This window comes from Protobothrops mucrosquamatus, unplaced genomic scaffold (genome assembly GCF_001527695.2).
Source record: "Protobothrops mucrosquamatus isolate PMUCROS unplaced genomic scaffold, P.Mucros_1.0 scaffold429, whole genome shotgun sequence".
NCBI classification, from domain to species: domain Eukaryota; kingdom Metazoa; phylum Chordata; class Lepidosauria; order Squamata; family Viperidae; genus Protobothrops; species Protobothrops mucrosquamatus.
This window is the reverse complement of record NW_015386754.1, coordinates 774782-797177: the sequence shown is the minus strand read 5'-3', so window position 1 is coordinate 797177 and position 22396 is coordinate 774782. Positions and strand designations below refer to the sequence as shown.

The 22396-nt window shown below is 33.7% G+C and overlaps 1 protein-coding gene across 1 annotated transcript in view; it reads right to left on the bottom strand.

The window, feature by feature from the left end:
* Positions 1 to 22396, bottom strand: part of LRP1B (LDL receptor related protein 1B) — a gene marked incomplete at its 3' end in the record, with an annotated part of 540296 nt that overhangs the window by 107743 nt on the left and 410157 nt on the right. Inside the window, exons 32-33 of the mRNA XM_029284208.1 lie at positions 21610 to 21704; positions 15904 to 16053 (exon numbers count right to left, since the gene is read on the bottom strand). Of these exons, the coding sequence (XP_029140041.1) occupies positions 15904 to 16053; positions 21610 to 21704 (245 nt within the window). The remainder of the gene's footprint in view (positions 1 to 15903; positions 16054 to 21609; positions 21705 to 22396) is intronic.

Below are 22396 nucleotides of genomic sequence, written 5' to 3'. Positions count from 1 at the left end.
GTAAAATCACTCCAAATTTAGTAAATGACTTTTCTCTCACAGTGTTGTTGTTTTCAGCATATTGATATAGAGGTGGATTGCATCACTACTGGCAAAATACTGTATATATTTATTGCCAGATAATGGTTGCATTACACACTGAAGCTGGCTGCAGCACTTATGGACAGCTAACTTCCAACCTCAATCATTAGATCTTCCTAGGTTGCTCTATACTGAACATGCAGTAATTCACAATAGATTTGATTGTTTCTAATACTAAAGGTTTCACTGACAGACACAAACACACACACACACATACACCAGTGGTCTTGAGTGTTCTGAAAGAGAGGTAACCCTCCCAAATGTTTGTCTTTAAATAACTCTTATATTAATTTATATTTTAAACTTAAAAAATCCATATTTTCATAATGTAATCATGATTTTAAAAACCATTGAAAATAAAATAAGAATACGTAAGTATTGGATATTTAGTATACTTCTAAATAATATCAGCATAATCTGAGCATTTTGGGAGGAGAAAATTACTAATTATTATTATTATTACTAATATATTTTCTCTCATGTTAAGAAATTTTATGGGGAACTTAATTAGCACACTGTGCAAAAGTAATGCTCTCCATTCTAAAAATTAATAACAGTAACATGTAATCCAGTGATTCTATGAAAATATTTTTTTCAAGATATATGGAAATGCTTTTGAAGAGATAAGATATAATCTATATTTTATATTGACATGTTTATAAAATAAGGTAATAATAGCAATTTGGAAGAAAGCAAATCATCCTTACAGGATTCTTCTAAAATTGTAAATAAGTATTTTAGGGGATGCTTGCCTTAGTTATGAATTAAGTTTTCAAGTCATCTATATTAAATGGATTCAGAAAATCAAAGATGTCAAACACTGCAGGTATACAATGGTGTTATTTTTTTTGCTTTGTAAAACTAATTCAGAATAATTTCACTAAAACAAAATAACTATGAAAAACTTTCTGTTTTGGTTTTGTCTACATTTGAAATATTAAAGATGATTAATTAATTTTGTAAATCCCACAGACTACTTATATATACATCTTTTGACATCACTTGGCACTTGAAAAAGAGAGTGATAATCCATGCAACCAGAAATGGTTTGTCTGTCTGTCAATCTGAGGAATGCTATATATTGTTCTATATATTACTTGTACATTTATTTTTCTAGCAAAAATGAAAACGAAAGCAATGAAAATTAGAATGAAAACTAATGAAAGCAGGAGCCAAAATATAGAGCCAGAAACTAATGACCAGCCATGGCCCTGTCTCTTCAGGCATGTGCAGTTACAAATTTCTCAAATAAATAAATCTCCAAATCTAGAAGTATTAAAATAATATAATCAGGAAAGGGAATTTACCAAACACTACTAACCTAATACTGCTAAGAGACATACTAATGAAATTTCAAATGGAAAGGAAAATTCCATATGGATCTGAATAACATGGCTTCTGCAATTGATCACACCCAATGGAACATATAATGGTAAGAGTAATCTGCCTACTGTGCTACTAGTTAAGATAGTTGCTGTTTGTATAAATAGTAAATAGTCTCTAGACCACCTACCTCTCCTGCTAATTCCAATCATGTAAATAGACAATCCTGTTATCTTTGTTCTCAGATCACAGAATCATTTTTCACAATAGATATTAGAATTAGAAGACAATTCAGCCCAGGATAATCTCATCACTAGCCCTTAGAGTATTGGCCTTCTTTGCTGTCTCCTGCACCTATACAATTGAAAAAATTCAAAAAATCAAAACAGAATTCTCAAAAATAGCCACATTCTGTTATCTTGTTTCAGTTCTGCATTGACAATGACCAAACTCTCAGACTTAGACTTCTTATAATCCACTAAAATCCAGTTGTGTGCAGAATTGTACCCAAAGACATTTTCCTTGTAGGAATGAATGGATGGATGGATGAAATCAATTTAAAAATTAATCTAGCCTTATGAACAAAATTTATAATAATAAGAGCTAGATAATTAACTACAATTAACAAACTGGGAAACCTGACATTTCAGTGTTTGCAATTAAGTAAAGAAATAGCCTAGTTATTCGAAATGACCTTTTTATTATCATTTCATGTAGCCTTAAGATCAAGATCAGCACTTTTTGTTGAATTAGGAAAAACATCAGAACATGATTTAATCACTGAGTCAACTTTTCCAAAATAAGTAAGTAACTAAGTTATATTTGGAAGTATTAGGTTTCCTTCATTTATGCCTAAGAGTTTACCTTTTTCTTTTATTGTACTATGGATTTTCATTTAAACAGTTTATTAGCTACAAAATATTAAACTATGTTGTTAAATAACCATAGCATAAAAGGAATTAAAAATAGCTTCCTCTGATATCAAAGTACCTAACATTATTTCAGTATTTAAGTACTATTTACTATTTTAAATAGCTAATCACTGTATTGTGGTAAGTCAGAATTTTGTAATAACTAACTATAATTTTAGTTATAATAAGTAAACAAACAGATAAATGCTTTTTATGTATATTATTTAACAACAAAAAATACAATATTGTTAAATAGAGATGGAAAATGTTCAAGCCAATTTTTGATTGGCTATTATTTTTCATTATTGTTGATTCACATATGAAAACATATCTTAAATTTAGAATTGAGTGAATGTGACTAAATGTATAAATATTATAATAAATATAATTAAAATAGTATGTCAGTTAGAAAATCTGTGATAGAAAAGTTTAATAGATACATTTAATAATTATGTAGGTGAATATTTCCTTTTAATATATTCATAAGTGAGTTAAGACTTGTCAATTTTTTAAAAAATTGTTACTGAAAAAATAATTTTATATGTACTGTAATATTAATTTGCATAACATATCTTTCAAATGTACTGTAACATTTTTCTCTTTTCTCCATTCATGCATTATATAAAGAGGAAAATAGGTGCTCAGGCATCCAAAGTATTTATTATTTGTTTACCTTAGATATCTTGATATTTTAGCTCACAATTAACAGTAAATTAGTTTAGTAGTCTCAGCCACAGAATATTGTTTATAAAACTATAAATCTTCTTATGAATATTTTATTAAACAAATTTTCCTGGGCCACATAAATCAAAAATAGTTCATTATTATTTTAAACCAAAATAACTTGAGCTCTATAAAAAGAAGCTGGTATCAGACAACGATGGCTTAAATGTTCAGCAAATCAGACATGGCGTTCAATTATTTTGAACAGGATTACATTATTTAAGTGTGTCTGAAAGTGCTTATTTGTCATCAGTGAATATTAAAATGTTTCACTATTACAAATACATTAACAAATCTAACATTCAGGTCAATATTATATTTCATTAGTTCTGAAAATGCAATTGTTTAGCAGTGATCTATTTCTATTTTAAAATCACAATCAGCTACCTATCAATCACATTCATGTTGATCTAAAGTATTTAGAATGTTGTTGCTGTAAGCAACTGAGCAACAGAAGCCTTAGTAGCAAATGCTACTAATCAGGGGTGTTAAACTCGCCGCATCAGATGACGTGTTGCGACGTGTTGTGACTTTTTTCCCATTGACGGAGCTGGGGTGGGTGCGGCTTCTGCATGATGCATCCAGCCCATGGGCTGGCAGTTTGACACCCCTGCTCTAAATGATATACTATTTTCTCTTTGTTCTATAGTAGCAAAAAAAAAATATCACTAAAATAGGCTAGAAGATATATTTCAAAACAAGGGTCTTTGCTTTTTTTCTACCTTCCCCATGCCAGTCATCATCTATCCTGATTTATGTTTTTATTTTAACTAAGATTTTGTAAGCCATGAATGTAAGGGGTTAGCAGGAAGTAAAACTTCTCTGCAAGTTGTTATCACCTTTTCTGAGAAGCATTTTGAAGAGAAAATCACTCATATTTCCACAGAACCTGATGCCTATTAATGGAATCCAAAGAGATGACTGGAGGGATGTCTTGTCAAATTATCTCGGGTCTTCTGAATATCAGGCAACAAGAGAGAGTTTTTTTTCTAGCAAGAGTTTTTCCATATGTGAGCTGCACTCTTGCCTTTATAGTTTATTTCTAATTATTTGCCAAGCAGGGGACTGAGAGCTGATGAGGGAGACTATGAACACTTATTTAAGGGAGAGAATGGGGCTATCTCCTTTGAAGGACGTAATGGAATATCTCTTCATTAAAGGAAACTTTCCTATAACTGGACAATTTCCTGTTTTGAGAAAAGGTTTTAAGAAAGCAGTTATGATTTAGTTACAGACAACCTTGGCTGAAGCAGGTTGCTCGACCATTAACAGTCTGGATTTATGCATGGGCAGTGGTAGGGTTGTAACCCTGGCCACATATATAGAATGCCTTAGGACAGAAGTCCCCAACCTTTTGGGCACCAGGGACCGGTTATGTGGAGAGAGTTTTTTCCGTGGATGGGACTTTCCTTCTTTGTGCGGCCTGGTTGCTGGCATGCCATGGGCCAGTACCAGTCCACGGACCAGGGGTTGGGGACCCTTGCCTTAGGATTCAGTGCTTTCCTCAATTTTAAAGTCTATATCAGTGATGGCAAACCTTTTAGAGACCGAGTGTCCAAAAACTGACCCCGCCCCTGCTGCACCCCCTGACCAATCCCCCATCCCCCGCCCTGCCTGCCTGAAGGGCCATTCACCGCCTGCAGGGCCAGCCACAGATTGCCCAGGCAGCCCAGCAGCGCTATGGCAGTAACGCCCTCTGCCCGCTCCCTGCAGCATCAACTGTGCATGATGGGGTGTGAGGGCAGACGCTACGCTGCCTGGCTGTAATGTCCTTGGCTGCGCTGCTCCGGGTGGGCCATGCTTAGGGGCAACTCTCCTTCAGGGGGGCTGCTGGAGAGGAGGGGGTCGCAGAGGGAGCCGAGGCTTGGGCAACGGCACGTGTGCCCACAGAGAGGGCTCCGAGTGCCGCCTCTGGCACCCGTGCCATAGGTTTGCCACCACTGGTCTATATGAAGCCGCTTGAAGAAGTGATCCATTGGTTCTGGGTAGGATACCAGCAGAATGCTGGCAATACTTCTAGATCACAATCTTGGGCCAAACATGAGATACTGTATGTATCCTAACCTAGGGTCTGGAAGCAGACAAAAGCCATAAATAGGATAACCTTTGCCCAGCTTCACCTGATGCACCAAATGCAGTTGTTCCTGGAATCATAACCACTGGTTGTCATTTATGCTGTAATCATCTTGTACTTGGAATACTGCAAAGACACTTAATTGGAGCTCTCTTAGAAAAAAATAGTAGGCCATAATTCTTCTGGTTAATACATTGGCTATCTCTAGGATTTTGGGCACACTTTAAAATATGGGTTATTACTTGCAAATTCCTTCATGGCTCAAAATCTTACTTGAAAAACTATCCACTTCAGATGGAATCTGCCCCTATATGCATCTGAGGCAGTAAGGTAGGTTGTATGTTCCCAAGATTGCTGCTTCAACCCAATGGAAGAGTTAGTTCCCAAGGACAGGCCATTCCCTGTTGACACATAGGAGGAATGTAAAACAATTCTCTACCACCGAGTTTTTGAATCTTGATCTATTGGGAATTATTTTTATTGTCTGATTTATTTAATAATTTTATCTGTCTAGTTTTGCATTATAAATTTAATGATTTTATATATTTTAATGGCTGCAAGGATTGAGTTTTATATTGTTCCTTGCTAAAAGGTATTCTGAAAGGTTATCTGAGTAAAAATATACAGGTAGTCTTCAACTTACATTCATTTGTTTAGTGAATGTTCAAAATTACAATGGCGCTGAAAAAAGTTACTTATGATCAATCCTTGCGCATCTAACCATCATAGCATTTCCATGGTCATATGATCAAAATTTGAGTGTTTGGCAACTGGCATATATTTACAATGATTGCAGTGTCCTGGGGTTATGTGATCACCATTTACCATTTTCCATTTTCCAGCTGACAAACAAAATCAATGGGTAAAGCTAGATTCACTTAATGATGTGATTCAGTTAATAACCACAATGATTTGCTTAACAACTGTGGCAAAAAAGGTCCTAAAATTGGACATGACTCAGTTAATAACTGCCTTGGTTAGCAATGGAAATTCTGGTCCCAAGTGTGGTTGCAAGTTGAGGACTACCTGTAATCACATTAGTGACCGCCCCATACACACAATTGCAGTCTCTAATGTAGGGCCATCACAGGTAGCATGAAGCTGTGAGTTGATTATGTTAATTTACCTTGCTGCTAATTGAGGAATGCTTTTCTGTTCCTTTTTTGGGGTGGAGGGGGAATTTTTATGTCAGTCTGGACTCTGGGAATGAATAAGTCCATGCAAATTTCTAGGCAACATTTTTAGAAGTCATTTTTTTATTACCTTCTTTCTAGGACTGAGAAAGACTGATTGGCTCAAAATCACCCAGCTGGCAGGTCTAGTGCTCAGATTTGCCAACTCCTAATCCAGAATGTTAACCATTGGGAAAACTGGCTCTTAAATATAATTATAACCTTAAATTCCAAATATAAAAACTAATTCATAAATATTATTCAAAGTCAATAAATTATTTCTCTTAAGTTTCAGCATCTAGTTTTCATAACTATTCTGCTCTCTCCAAATAATTCCTTATTCCATTGAAATGTCTGGTTCTATTTTAGAAGAAAAAACCAATCCCTGTGATGTTCTATTATAGCACAACCACTCAAAATAGCACATCTGACTCTTCCTACATCCACAATAGAAACACATAAATTAGGATATAGTTCTGTTTTTAAGTCTCACACAAACATATGTTTCTGCCTTTATAACCCTCAAATTTCTGCTGAGTACAGAAATGGTATTTGCAGAGTTAACAGTGAAATAACATACTTCAATAATGTGTACAATTTTCTAATTTACTGAATGAAAATGTTTCAAGTACAAGTTAGAAGGTAATTATATTGACAACTATACCAATATTATTCAAATTTTGGAGTAGGCACACCCTAGGATTCTGTAAAATTTTGATGAACAATATTGAGATACATTGTTTAGGCTTATTAAAGAAACACATTAATATTCTAAGTAGCAGATAAAAAAAAATGTATACTATTATTCAAATCTATGCCAGAAACTGCTGTCAAAGTTAGGACATGAATTCTCAATTTCATTTTACAGTTAAAAGGTTACTCTAGTGTTAAAAGAACCTCCTGCTTTGTTAATTTAAGCTAGTAGACCCTACGTGAAATTCCTATTCCTTCATTTATTTATTCCAACTTTTAAACTTTGAATTCTGCTTATCAGATCCAGTTTTATAAGATAACAAGCAATTAAAATCATCCAATAAAACTCTAACAACTAAACTTTACAATAAAAGGCAGTAATTAAAATATATATTACTAAAATAAACAGTAAAATAGAAATTGAAGTAAAAAATAATTGTCACTTTAATTTTTTTTTTGGGGGGGAGGGAATCCTAAAGATTTTTAGCTTAGTTTGTAAAATATATTTTCCTGTCTCTTCCAGTTAATTATCCTCTTAATTACCTATAATGTTTATATGGCATCTGCTGCTTGACCATAAATAAAGTTAATACATACACTTTGATTACAAAGAGAATCAAGCATTTTGCTTTAAAACAGTGTAACCTATGCTAGGAATGACACTTCGTGGTCCACGAAGTACTTGGGTCTCGAACTTGGGCTGTCAGCTTTCCAGCTAACAAGCTCAATGTCTTTAACCGCTGTGTCATTGGGTCCCATATGTGGAACAAGTATGGTATGCAATACATGTTCCATGTATGCGCTCATGCCCAAAGAACACTCAAACTATACATGCACTAGATGCAAATTATGTGAACTACTACAGGAAAAAGTTAGGAACTTAGAGGCAACTCTAGCCAAATCCCAACGTACGAAAGAAAGCTCCACCCAAACCGAACCAAATAACGAACAAATAACTCCCAAAGGATTTGACCCTACTGATAAACCCTTGGAAGAAGACAAGTGGATAAATGTCACACACAGAAGGAAACACAATACTCAAAGAAAGAAACAGCATGCAAAAAACAAACCCCTTCTGCTCAATCCCACTCAACCAGAAGCAGCCCCGTTAAAACTGAGCAATCGATTTCTCCCTTTAGATAGAAACACGCAGACCCACAACCTCCCCCTCAAAGAAAACATGCAGACACCTAGCAAAGAAACAACTTCAAATATCCCTAAAAAAGCCACATCAACAAACACACCTGAGATAAACACAAAAACACCCCAGACTGCAGCTCCCAAAAAAGGAAGGCGAGTGTTGGTAATAGGAGATTCTATCCTCAAAGGAACAGAACCATCCATCTGCAGGTCAGATATACAATCCAGGGAGGTATGTTATCTCCCTCAAGCAAAAATCAAAGTTGTGGCTGAGAACCTAACCAAAATAATTAGGCCTACAGATTACTACCAATTCATCCTCCTCCACATTAGCACGAATGACACAACAATAATCTGAGTACAATAGTGAGAGACTACAAACAACTAGGCAATAAAGTTAAGAAGCTAGGAGCACAACAAAATGCCAACACCCATTGAGAGAAAAAATAATTCTAGAAATAAACCATTGGCTAAAGGGTTGGTGTCACCAAGAAAACTTTGGTTTCCTGGATCATGGTCTGCATTTCCTACGCAAAGGACTCTTGGCAAGGGATGGGCTGCACCTCACGAAAACAGGCAAAAATGTACTTGGAAAAAGACTGGCCCAACTCATCAGGAGGGCTTGAAACTAAAACTGAGGAGAAGGATGACCAATCTCTAGAATCTCTAGAACCCAAAACCAATCACAAATCCCAAGAAAACAAATCAAACAATGAGGCAGGCAGTGATGAGAAAAAAGAAAAAAGAAAAACAACAATTAGGAGATGCAAGAAACATACCCTTGGACAAGGCATAAAAGTCTTAAATGCTTATATACAAATACTCAAAGCTTGGGGAAAAAACAGGGTGAACTAGAAGCAATAGTACACGAGGAAGGGTATGACATAGTTGGCATAACAGAAACCTGGTGGGACGAAACCCATGAATGGAATGGACTAATGGATGGATACAAATTGTTCAAAAGAAACAGGTCTACAAAAAGAGCAGGGGGAGTTGCACTATTTGTAAGAGAACACTACATATCTACAGAAATGCATGTGGTCAAAGATAAAATCTCTCCAGAATGTATATGGGTCAATATAAAAGAGAAAAAAGTGACATCACTATAGATGTATATTACAGGCCACCCAACCAATCAGAAGAAATAGATGAACTCTTTGCCAACCAGTTAACAAACATATGTAGGAAGCATACCAAAGTAGTAATAGGAGACTTCAATTATCCAGATATCAACTGGGAGACAAACTCTGCAGTCAGCGGGAGATCAAACAGATTCCTAACCAACCTAGCCGACAACTTTGTCACCCAAAAGGTGGAGGAGGGAATTAGATGTAAAGCTATACTGGACTTAATCCTTACAAATAGAGAAGAAGTGATAGAGGGTTATAGATAGAAGTGATATAACGCAAACACTAGAATAGAAAACAATCCAACCAGTGTCTTAAACTTCAAAAGAGCTGACTTTAACAAACTCAGAGAGAACCTAGGAAAGATCCCATGGATGAAAATCCTAAAGGGGAAAACAACACAAGAAGTGTGGGAAACTCTGAAAACTGCGATCATAAAAGCCCAGACCAGTACAATACCATTGAGTAAGAAAAACAAGAAATTCAAGAAGAAATCAGCATGGCTGCACAAAGATCTCTCTGACAAACTGAAAGACAAAAAGAACAAATGCAAAAAATGGAAAGGCCGATTATCAGCAGACAGCCAGAACACGCAAAGATGAAGTCAGGAAAGCAAATGCTCAGAATGAACAAAGACTTGCAACAGAAATCATGGATAATAAAAAAAGTTTATTCCAACATATTAACAACAAGAAAAAAGCCAAGGAAACTGTAGGTCTACTAAAGAGAGAAGATGGCAAGGAAATAATAGGCAACAGGGAGAAAGCAGAGCTGCTTAACTCATACTTCGCATCAGTCTTCACACAAAAAGAAACTATAGCCCAACATATTAAAAAAACCACTGCAAAAGACATACTAGAAACAAAAATTAAAATAAGCAAGAAAATGGTAAGAGAACACCTATCCGACCTTGACGAATATAAATCCCCAGGACCTGGCAGATTACATCGTAGAATTCTGAAAGAGCTGGCAGATGTTATCTCAGAATCATTGCACCACATCTTTAATAAATCCTGGGGCATCGGGGAAGTACCTGAGGATTGCAAAAGGGCTGATTTGGTTCCCATCTTCAAGAAAGGGAAAAAATCAGGCCGAGGAAATTACAGACCAATCAGTTTAACATCAATATCTGGGAAGATCCTTGAAAAGATAATCAAAAAACAGATCTGCGAACAACTAGAAGCAAACAAAGTCATAACCAGTAGCCAGCACAGGTTTGTTAAAAATAGATCATGCCAAACCAATCTTATTTCATTCTTTGATAAAGTGACTAAACTAGTAGACCAGCAAAATGCTGTGGATGTAGTGTACTTAGATTTCAGTAAGGCATTTGACAAAGTAGACCATAATCTACTGCTTGCTAAGCTAGAAAAAGGTGGAATAGACAACATCACCACCAGATGGATCTGTAGCTGGCTGACAAACCATACTCAACGAGTAGTCCTCAGTGGCACTACATCCACATGGAGAGAAGTAAGCAGTGGGGTACCACAAGGTTCCATCTTAGGCCGAGTACTCTTCAACATCTTCATAAATGACTTAGATGAGGGAATTGAAGGGGAACTCATCAAATTTGCAGATGATACCAAACTGACAGAAGTAGCAAACACCCCAGAAGATAAACTCAGGATCCAAAAAGATGTAGGCAAACTTGAACAATGGGCCCTATCCAACAAAATAAGTTTCAGTGTGGAGAAAAGCAAAGTTTTAAATTTAGGCAGGAAAAATCAAAGGTACTGTATATAAATACCAATTGGGTGAGACCTGGCTTAAAAACAGTAACTGTGAGAGGGACCTTGGAGTCCTAGTGGACGATCACTTGACTATGAGCCAGCAGTGTGTAGCAGCAACCAAAAAAGCTAATACAATCCTGGGTTGTATAAACAGACGCATAGAATCAAGATCACGCAAAGTATTAGTACCGCTTTATAAAACCCTAGTAAGAGCACACCTAGAGTACTGCAGCCAATTTTGGTCACCATATCACAAAAAAGATGTTGAGAGTTTGGGAAAAAATTCAGAGAAGAGCAACTAAGATGATCAAAGGCCTGGAGACTAAAACATATGAAGAACGGCTGTGGGACATGGATTTGGTTAGTCTAAAGAAAAGAAGAAATAAGGCAGACATGATAGCAGTATTCCAGTATCTGAGGGGCTGCCAAAAGGAAGAGGGGGTCACGTTGGTCACCAGAGCACCAGAGGGAAGGACAAGAAACAATGGTTGGAAATTGATCAAAGAGAGAAGCAATCTGGAATTAAGGAGAAACTTCCTGACAGTGAGGACAATCAACCAGTGAAACAGCTTGCCTCCAGAAATCGTGGGCGCTCCATCACTGGAGATTTTTAAGAAGAAACTAGACAATCACCTGTCAAAGATGGTATAGGTTCTCCTACTTGGGCAGGGGGCTGGACTAGAAGACCTCCAAGGTCCCTTCCAGATTCTATTCTATTCTATTCTATTCTAAAATGGAAGGTACAGAATAATATGTTCTGGAACAGTAATCCAAGCCATTAAATGCCTTATAGGGTAATATTTTGTTTTTTATTTGTTTTTTATTTGTTTTTACATTCAAGTTAGTGTTGAGATAATGGCTGACTGCCTGAAATAACCCCTACAGTTTTCTTGGCAAGTTTTTCAGAAGTGCTTTTCCATTTCCTTCTTCTTATGGCTCAAAAAGAGATTGGCCCAAAGTCACCCAGACAGTTTCATGTGAAAGGTGGGATTAGAACTCATGTTCTCCCGATTTCTAGCCTGGTCCCTTTAACTACTATTTCAAACTACTCATTTATAATGTAATACCAGCACTTTAAATTGGGTCTGCAAACTGACAACTAGCAAAAACTTTATAAAGTTGGTGGAATAAAACCTTAATACCAAGTGACAGTTAATGCTTTAGTAAGAGTTTTGCTTTGTTATTAAATTTTCTGGACTGTCTATAAGACTAGTCCACAAATAACATACCATAAAACAAAAAATATAATAACACAATGTATTACAATAATATGTCTTTCAAAATATAACTGTTGTTGTCCAGAGGAGGAACAGATAACAAGGACCTATAGTAAATGCTAATTAAAGAAAATCTTGCAAGAGAGAATAGCAACCAATGTGTATCACATAACATTATTTCAATAGCAACTCTGAGATCATAAAAGGTAAGGCATTAGCAGATAGATCTTCAACCAGAGATCCTAATATTGTTCCAGTGATGTTTTTTAAATATAAATTTATTGGATTTATTGTCTTTTATCTTGGTCCAACATTGTGAAGGGGATAATAGCAAATTCAGAGGAGCATTAGAGCAGAGGTCCCCAACCCCCAATCCGTGGACCAGTACCGGGCTGCAGCATGCCAGCAATCAGGCCGCACAAACAAGCAAAGCCCCATCTAGAAGATGCAAGCAGCACAAAAAACGATGCACCCTCCAGTCCATGGAAAAACCTCTCTCCACGGAACCGGTCTCTGGTGCCCAAAAGGTTGAGGACCTCTGCATTAGAGGACAGGCTACACTGTTCCTAACACCTTACTATGCATAAGCATCAGGGCAAAAATGGTAAAATGAATCACCAATAGCATAATCTCCCATGACATGCAATGGTATACCAATGCTACATGCAGGACTGCTATTTCCACTCTACCACAATCCTTGGAAGATTTGAGAGTTATAATTGATACAATTATTCCCAGGTTTGTGACCATATTTAATTACAATCCTTAATTACTGATCAAGTTGGTGTGAGATAAAGTAAAAGATAAAATAAAATACTATAGTTGTTTGGATTTACAGTATGTTAACAATAAAGACTGTATAAGTATATGATTACATAGAATGAAGATTAATACAAATCATGAGACTGTACTTAAATGAACTATGGCTTATATTGACATAAGCAAAGAATACACTGTAAGATTAATACTGTGTCAGACCAAAAGTCCTTTTGTTCTAGCATCTTAATTCACACCCAACCAACCAGATGTCACAAGGACACCAAAGACAGTATCACTGTTGCTTCCTGTCAGTTGGTTTTTAGTATTATGGAGCCTCTGAACCTAAAGATTGTATATAAAGAGCTCCCAAATCCATATATTTATACAAAAATGCAACCTATTTGTTCTACATTAGGTGCAGCACATTTAAATATCTAATTAAACATCTGTTTCTTATTATTTTTTTAAATCACATATTTTCTACCCATAAAGGAATTGTTCTAGGTCCATCATGAATTTCTCTTTTCTATATATTTTGCAGTTCTTCAGTATTATGGTTGGTAAGCAATGATTGTATTCCAGTATGCTCATATCAAATATTTGTTATAAATGTATCAGATACTGACAACTTTGTTTTTAAACTTATCCTAATGATCACCAGCACCTAAAGTAGCTTGGCTAACACTTTAATTCAAGCTATCCACTATGACCACCAGATACTTTTCAATGATCATTACCAAGTCAATTCAGCAATCTTATAAAGTTAGAATTTTCCCTGCAATCTGCATCAATTACACTTACACTGAACTACTTCTAATGCTTATATTCATTTGCTTGAGATAAATTGTTTTTGATTTGTTTATTATTTATTTATTTATTAGATTTTTATCCTGCCTTTATTATTTTTATAAATAATTCAAGGCTATGAATATACTTCACTTTTATTTATCAGCCTCCCCCTGAAATAATTCGGTATTATCAGCAAACCTAACCAGCTTCTCTGTAAACCTCACTTAAATTCACATAAACCTTAGGAAGTAATAGATCTTGAAATTCCACCTTTCTTAACTATCACCAAATCTATTTTTTCCATATCAAATATAATGCTATGTATTGCATCTTTTACTTGTAAATCAGAAAGTCTTGAATATTGTACTTTTCTTTCCAGGAAAACCATTTCAATACCATAATGAATTTGGGCAAGATGTTATGCATTGTTTCATGTTTTGAAGTATCCATTTTAAGATTTTAAAAATTGTAATATTATAATACTTTATTTTGATCCATTTCCTAACAATCTTTATCACTTAATCTGCTTTTTCCCAAAACTACTGTATACTGGGCATTTTTCAGTGAGGTATTCCCTATGAATTCAAAATATCTCTCTTGTTTAGCTAGAGTCAATTCCAGTTCATGGAATTTGTTTGTTTATATATATATGGTTAATACATTTGGCTAAAAAGAATGCTGGTAGAGTCTAGTGGCTGGTTTGGTTTACATCATTCTAAATAATTTGTATCAGCTATAAAACCTGGCCAGTTCATTGATTATCTCTTATAAATGTATTAGAATCACTACATAAACTTGAGCAACTAATTTCTTGTGTCCTCAGGATTAGATCTGTTTAAGTAACCATATTCTCTACTTTCTATTTTTAGCCAGTTACTTGACCATAAAAGTGGATTTTATTTCACATTAATCCAATAAATGAATATTTATTGGATTAGAGTATAATAACAAGCAAAATTGGTAGAGGTAGTCCTTGACTTACAACCATTCATTTACCAATTGTTTGGAGTTACAGTGGCACTGAAAAACAGCTGACTTACAACTGGTCCTTGTGTCTATGACTATCACATTTCAATGGTCATGTGATCAACATTTGAGCACTTGACAGCCAGCATGTTTATGATGGTTGCAGCAACCCAGGATTATAGGATCATCATTTATCATCTTCCTAGCCAGCTTCTGAGAAGCAAATTCAATAGAGGAAGTTGAATCAATTAATGATCACATGATTCACTTAACAACTGCAGTGATTCACTTAACAACCATGAGAAAAAAAGTAAAAAAAAATTGGGTGTGACTCACTTAACTGTCTTTCTTAATAACAGAAATTCTGGTCTCAATTGTTGTTATAAGTCAAGGACTACCTGCATTAAAGGTATTCATTTAAAAGATATTCTTTTAAAAATATTTCTAATGACAAAAGTAAATGCATATAGTTAGATATAAGATAATCTACTATTTAATCATTGCTAAAGGATTTCATAGTCTTTTTCCATCTTCAGCAAGAATATCTCCTCTCCTTCCAGTACCATCAACCATAATTACTACAGAGATACTACTTTGAAATCATTTTAAGAATTATGTTATACAATTATATTCTTCTATTTTAATTATACTTTCTTTTTTACCTGTTCCTTTTGGTTTTTCATATCATTTTTACATAAAATAACAAGCAATTATACTATTAATATTTAACTATGAATAATAGATGAGCCCTAGCTCTAGATCTGCTAATTATCTAAAAATGAATATTAGCGATCTTATTTACATAGTTAAAAAAAATTTTAAAAGCTAGAGCAATGGTAAAGACAGCAATAGATACTGTAGAAGTATTGTATATATGCATATGTGTTGATATATTTCCACTGTACAGTAGAAAAAGAGCATCCCTAACTGAATTATGCAATCCCCAAATCATACAATCTTCAAACTTTCTTGTCCTACCTGATTGAGTAGAACGTTGTGGAACCTTATGAATAAACAAATAAAAGTATTTTTAAACATAAAATATCCAAAAATAAACACTGGCTTCAAAATTCATATTAAAAAAATATGGTACAACATACTTTAATGGAAGAGTCGGATAAGTTTTTGATAATTAAAGTGCATCAAGAGGATTAAATATTGGATGTGAACCATGTTAACTTATATGTTCACTTACCCATTATAGTTAAGGCTGTAGCTTTGGTTAGCTCTTCTTTCATTGAATCTATTACTTCAAAATTGTCACCATCCAAGTTGCATCGGTTTATAGTTCCATTGCCTGAACTGATCCAGTAGAGTTTATTCTCTGAATAATCTATGCACAAACCTGAAACACATTTTCAGATATAGGAATCATATTTACAGAAATGTCAATATATGAACTCTATTTTTTTACATTTTCATATTTGCTTATTCAACAGCAATCCATTGATGGATTCTAAATCATTTAAAAAATAGCCCAATTGTTAGATTTTTTTTAAAAAGAAAGCAAATAAAAATCTGAACAGTATCAAAATAAAATAACTTGTGTTATTTACTTGTTATTATTTTTCCTATATAACTATACAGGGACTTTGGGATAGATAAGCCCTCTTTATTATCTATTGCAAGCAATATTACTGATAATTTTTGCCCTTTGTTCTTGGGGTTTCACTTTTTAATACTTTCCTAATTTTCCTTTTTTTCCCAGTGTTGATTGTTTACCTTCTATCCAATCGTTACCTTTACTACAAGTTTCCTGGTTATTGCATAAAAATAAGTAACAACATTTTTGTCCCCCTGTTACCCAGTAAATATGTACTACAACTTTTAGGTTAAAACATTCCTGTCTTTTTCAAGCCTTGCAGGCTTCTTCAAAAATTGCCATGTACAAGCTCCCATTTGTTTCTGATCACCTGTCTTGAATGATTGCACAGTCCTATTAGCCACTGATAGCCCAAGTCTCCATGGATGTTCTATAGTAATTAGGGAAATTATGAAAATAAAAATCAGAATTATACATTTTATTTTATTTTTTAAATTAATAATTAGGGAAACTTGTACAGTTTTTGTTATATATTCTAAAGCTATAGACTTGCCTTAAAAAGGTTCAAAGTTAATGTAGAGTTATAATACAATAAAATTCTAAGATGACATTTGGTGTTATGGTAATTGAATTCTGTTTTGCAGAAAACTTACATAACAGTGTAATATTAATTGCTGGCGCTACAATTTAGTAGTTTATAGGAGTACTGCAGGATTAGAAATTTACTGAGCAGGGCATAATTCTACAGTATATAAAACCATAATTTGTCAGCATTCATCTAATACTGTGACAGAGAGCACCAAAACTTCACAATATTATCTACTCCTTTTTTAATCTTAATTTTACAATTTTATGCAAGCACAGATTTTGATACTGGGTGCATCCAGTAGAATTGCCTACTTTCTTGCATGTTTCTAGCCAGTAAAGAAACCGAACATATATTTTATATCCACAATTTAGAAATCATTTTAAATTTTTTTGAGACAGATTTTCTTCTACAGATTTTGTTCTATAGAATAACCCTTTCTATAAAACCATGATATATGCTTGTTGCCTCATGTTGTTATCATGAGACAGTGAGTTAGATTTAGAATATTTGTTCTGAGAATTCAAAGACACTTTATTTTCACAGAAGAAACTGAAATCCAGAAAAAGTATTAAGGCAAGATGAATGCAACTGATTCATCCTTCTTATCCTTTATGTCACAATCTGTTTGATTCTAACTATCTTCAATCAACTACATCAGTATTTCACAAGTTGTAGGGAAAGAGAAATATGAAAACAGTCTCTCTTCCTCAAGGGTGATTATCCCACGAGTATCATTTTGCTCATAGATATAGATATAAAATTATCTATCCATCCATCCATCCGTCCGTCCGTCCGTCCGTCCGTCCGTCCGTCCGTCCGTCCGTCCGTCCGTCCGTCCGTCTGTCTATCTATCTATCTATCTATCTATCTATCTATCTATCTATCTATCTATCTATCTATCTACCTACCTACCTACCTACCTACCTACTTATTTTTATTTTTTTAACAAAGGTTTGTTATCTTGGTATGATTTTCCTCACTGTATACTTTATTTTTATGTATATTTTATTAATTTTTTACAGTAACAATCTTAGTATTTAATAAGCAACATGTTGTCTGGGTTTATGTGTTTAGCATTAATAGTAATACAGTTTCCATTCCTACCCTTTATTCCATTTTTCTAACCATTTATAAAAAATTTCCCATGTTTGAAAGTATTGAGTCTTGCTTCCCCTTCATTTTCAATTTAAGCCTATCCATTTCTGCACAGCCCAACATTTTCTTAGTTATGTCTTCTTCAGATGGTATTTCTTCATTTTTCCAGTTTTGAGCAAATATAATTCTCGCTGCTGTTAATATATGTAGTATTAAGTATACACATTTCTTATCATAATTTTCTGATATTATAATTCCAATTTATAGTCTACATGTGTTCCTATCATCTTTCCTAGCCACCTATGTATTTTTAACCAATAGTTCTTTGCTTTAGGGCATGTCCACCAAAGATGATAATACATGCCTGAATTTTGTCTGCATTTCCATCAATTGCTAGACACATTTTTAAACATTTTTGCTAATCTTGCAGGTGGTAAGTGCCATCTATAGAATATTTTATATACATTCTCTTTGTAAGTAGCTGCCCTCATTATTTTGTAATTTCTTTCCCATAGGTTTTGCCATTTGTACACTTTAATAAACTGTATACTTTAATAAACCAATGTGCACAAATGAAAATATATCTAAGCAACAAAAAATATTGGGGAAGGGGACATTTTCATTAGGAGATTGAATTCTAAATCCATTGCTTACTAATTAATTCAATCACATATTTTGTTTGAGGTTCTTAATACCTCTGGTAACAAAGAATACATCTAAATGAGCAATGTTTAACAATATATAAGCTTAAAATGCTGTTCCTTTCTCTTTTTTTATTTTAGAGAAGCAAAATTTGTTGAGCCAAATTGCTTGAAGATTACCATTCTTCACTGAGTAGCAGTACATACTAATAAATGCCAAGCAGTTACTCTGACAAGATTGTAATACAATTATATTTTAAGTAAATGGATTTTAAAAGGCAATAGGCAAAAGGCAAACATAGATTAGTCAGTTGCTGAATATTTTCTTTATTAATACAAAAAGCAATACAGTGAATAGTGGTAAAACTATTTAGGGAAGACTTCATATTACTGAAATGAATTTTATTTTGCAGTACTTTTTTGAATATGCAAATTATGTAAAAATGTCACCTTTCTTTCCTCCATTATTATCAGCCAAGTCAAGTTATTTTAACAAATGTTCTCACAATTTAAGGCAAAGCTTTATGGCTGATTGAATGAATTATGCTAAGGTTTAATGTGACTTATTCCATATGTGAACCCAATCACTGTGACTTAGAAACCATAATTATTCATTACTGAAATCTGTGGACCCAGTCAACTATCATTTAGTCAACAAATCATGACTTAACATTTATTAAGGGCACATTATGAAACCATGTGCATAATGGAAATAGTTTGCGTATAGCAGAAGTGAGCAATTCTCAAACCATCTTCTCCAGCTGCAGTTCTTCAACACCTTGAAACTACAACTAATATCTGTAACCAGTGTACACAGTTTTGATGGGATATTTTTTTCTTTTCCTTTATCCTAGCCAACAAATGGAGATGAGAATTGGAACCCACACCTGCTTTTCCTATTCCCAACTTTAAATGCTTTAAAAAATGGCCCCAGATTTTTATTTGTGAGGCTGATTTTCACTGTATGTTTGCATTTGAATGGAGGAAGAGTTAGTAAAAATAAAAACACCACTTCCAAACTTACTTCAATCCCCATAACTGAAATCTGTCATAAAAATAGCAAAATCTTACATTTAACTTTTCCAAATATGAAAAAGTATTCCCAAATACATTTCTACTCTTATTAAAGATATTGCTACAGAACAAGATGATCTTCCTCAATCCTTTGGAATTTTAAGATGAACTGTGGTCTATGACTCTTAAAACATTATTCATGCCTGGCCTATAGACTTGTCACAAACCTACCTTTAATTTGGAATAACACTTTTGAGATCAATTCTAGAAGTGTTTCTGCCTCAGCACATACTGCTGTATTTTACAGAACTGGTCTACAAATTAGAATTCTTGCTATTCATAATTCAAAATTTCCCTAATTTTACATAGCCAAATTATTTTGCAAAGGAACAACTAAAATGAACTTAGAAATGAAGATAAGATAAATTGCTAAAAACATTTAATAGAAAAAAGACAAAAGTAAAAATCATTAATAGCCAGAAATTGTGAACAGAAATAAGGGAAATAAGAAATGCAAGGGAGAAATGTAAAGAAGAAGAAGACTGAAATAATAAATCTCAATTATGTAATAATATATGTCCTAAACATATTTGTTATTTCTTAGAATCTGTTGAAAATACAGCAGGGGTACTCAGTGTTAGAGTATGAAATGCTATAGGGTTTTGCCAATTTTCCCCTCAGGTCCACCAAGGAAGAACACTTAATTGTATGGGATATACATGTAATACAAAGGAAGAGTTCTTTTGTCTGATTATAGTTTGTTTTTTATATATGAACCAATCCTATATTTTTGGCAATATTTTACAAGTTGAAACTATGGTTTGAAGAAGTTATTACTCCTGACCTTTTTTAACATGGTTTTTCAGTGTTATCAGCTAACGCTCTTTAATATTTTGAGTTTGTTTTTGTGTTTGACCCAAGGTTTATACTAATCTACAAAAATGCCATGCAAAACCATCTTAAAATACTTGCTCCTTGAAGTAAACTAATAGCCTTCTTGCCATGGTTAATTCTTCCATATACAAAATTCACAAATTTTGAAGACTCCAAATGCAAATTGTAAGGTAAGCCAAAACTACCACCAAAATACTTATGTTAATAAAGAGAAAAAATATAGGAAAATATACACGTGCATGAAAGTCCATAACTATTTCCCTAAATCCACCTCACAATCATTTGTCACATAAATAGAACCTCTTACAAACATATCACAAAATAGCCTCATAACTTCAAACATACATAAACATACACACACACACACACACACACACACACACGTTCTATTAAAAAGATAAAGAGAAGATAAAACATAGGTCACAATAAAACCCACATAAATAGCACAAGTTAAAAAAAAATCCAAGTCAATAAAGACAAAACACACAGGATACTATATTGTCTCATTTTTGAAAGAAAAACAAACCAGGCTTAATGTATGATAATTATATGATTTGTTTGCTTTGGTAGTATTCTGACAAAGATAGTATGCCAAAGAATATATTATTTTATATGTGTTTTGGTGTACCATTTTCAATACAACAAACTTTCTTTAGATAACTATTTTATTATCTTCTTTTTAAAGTTATTTCTGATCTATAATAATAATAAACTAAGCCAAACCAAACCATCCATACCTTGACACTTCCTTTATAAATATCTGCTTAATTTATACATTTCTAAAGAAACACAAATTTGAATTGATTGGTTCACAAGTTTCATTAAGTTATGGCTTTAAAACCCTGGTTTATTAAATCTGACCCACAATCCATTGGTAAAGAGTGGGCTATAAATTATATGGTTAAATGTATACAACATACTAAGACAAATAAATCAGATTGCGACTTAGTGAATTGAGTCATGAAAATTTCAGCACTCTAGTACTCTGTGAAAATGAAAGCCAAAGTATTTGCTATTGTCTATGCCTCTTTACTTTGTGCACATTATGTCAGATACCTATACAGATACAATATCTTGAGTTATAGCAAAACAATTTGACATGAGAGAGGTTATAGCAATATTTACCAACTGGTTCTTTTTGATTCTGTAGTAGTATTTTACTGTTGCTGCCATCCATATTTGCCATGTTAATTGTGTTCCCATCAATCCAATAAAGCTTCCTTAATGAAAATAGATATAAAATACTGTTGTATTAAACATATTAACAAAGTAATCATATCTTATGAAAAGAAAGACATTCCATTCTGGAACGACAGCCACATTTTATAACTTGTGGCAGGAGACATCCATTTCTTTTTTCCATTTATTATTATGGAAAGAAATGTATGATTCTAGCACCAGACTGGAAGTTTTGTGGATGGGTGATATATGGGGGAAATATAGGGCTTTAGAGCTGATGAATTTTTATCTCCTATTTCCCCAAATTATTAGGTGAACATAATGTAATATAGCTTTACATGGGTTCTCTTCTACCATCCTGAAACCATTTCTCAATCAGAAATTGTATGGAATTATTACTGAATATCATTTCTAAATCTAGTAAAAGGACAATCATGAATTGGCATGCATTGGGAATAATCACCATATCTGCACTACATAAACTAAATAATAAGATGCATTAATGTACAAAACAATGTATTAAAATTTACAGATGTGAAGTTTTAGCTTTAAAATATATTTAACAACTTTGAGTTTTCTAACTGGAAATTGGAACAGAAGATTTTTAATTAATTTTTTAAGAATGACAATATATGTTATTTAGTTTTTAATATTATGCTGTATCAAAAATAAACTGCAGTGATAGGAATGCAATTTCTTAGAGTCCAAAGATACTTACTATTGGTCATATTAT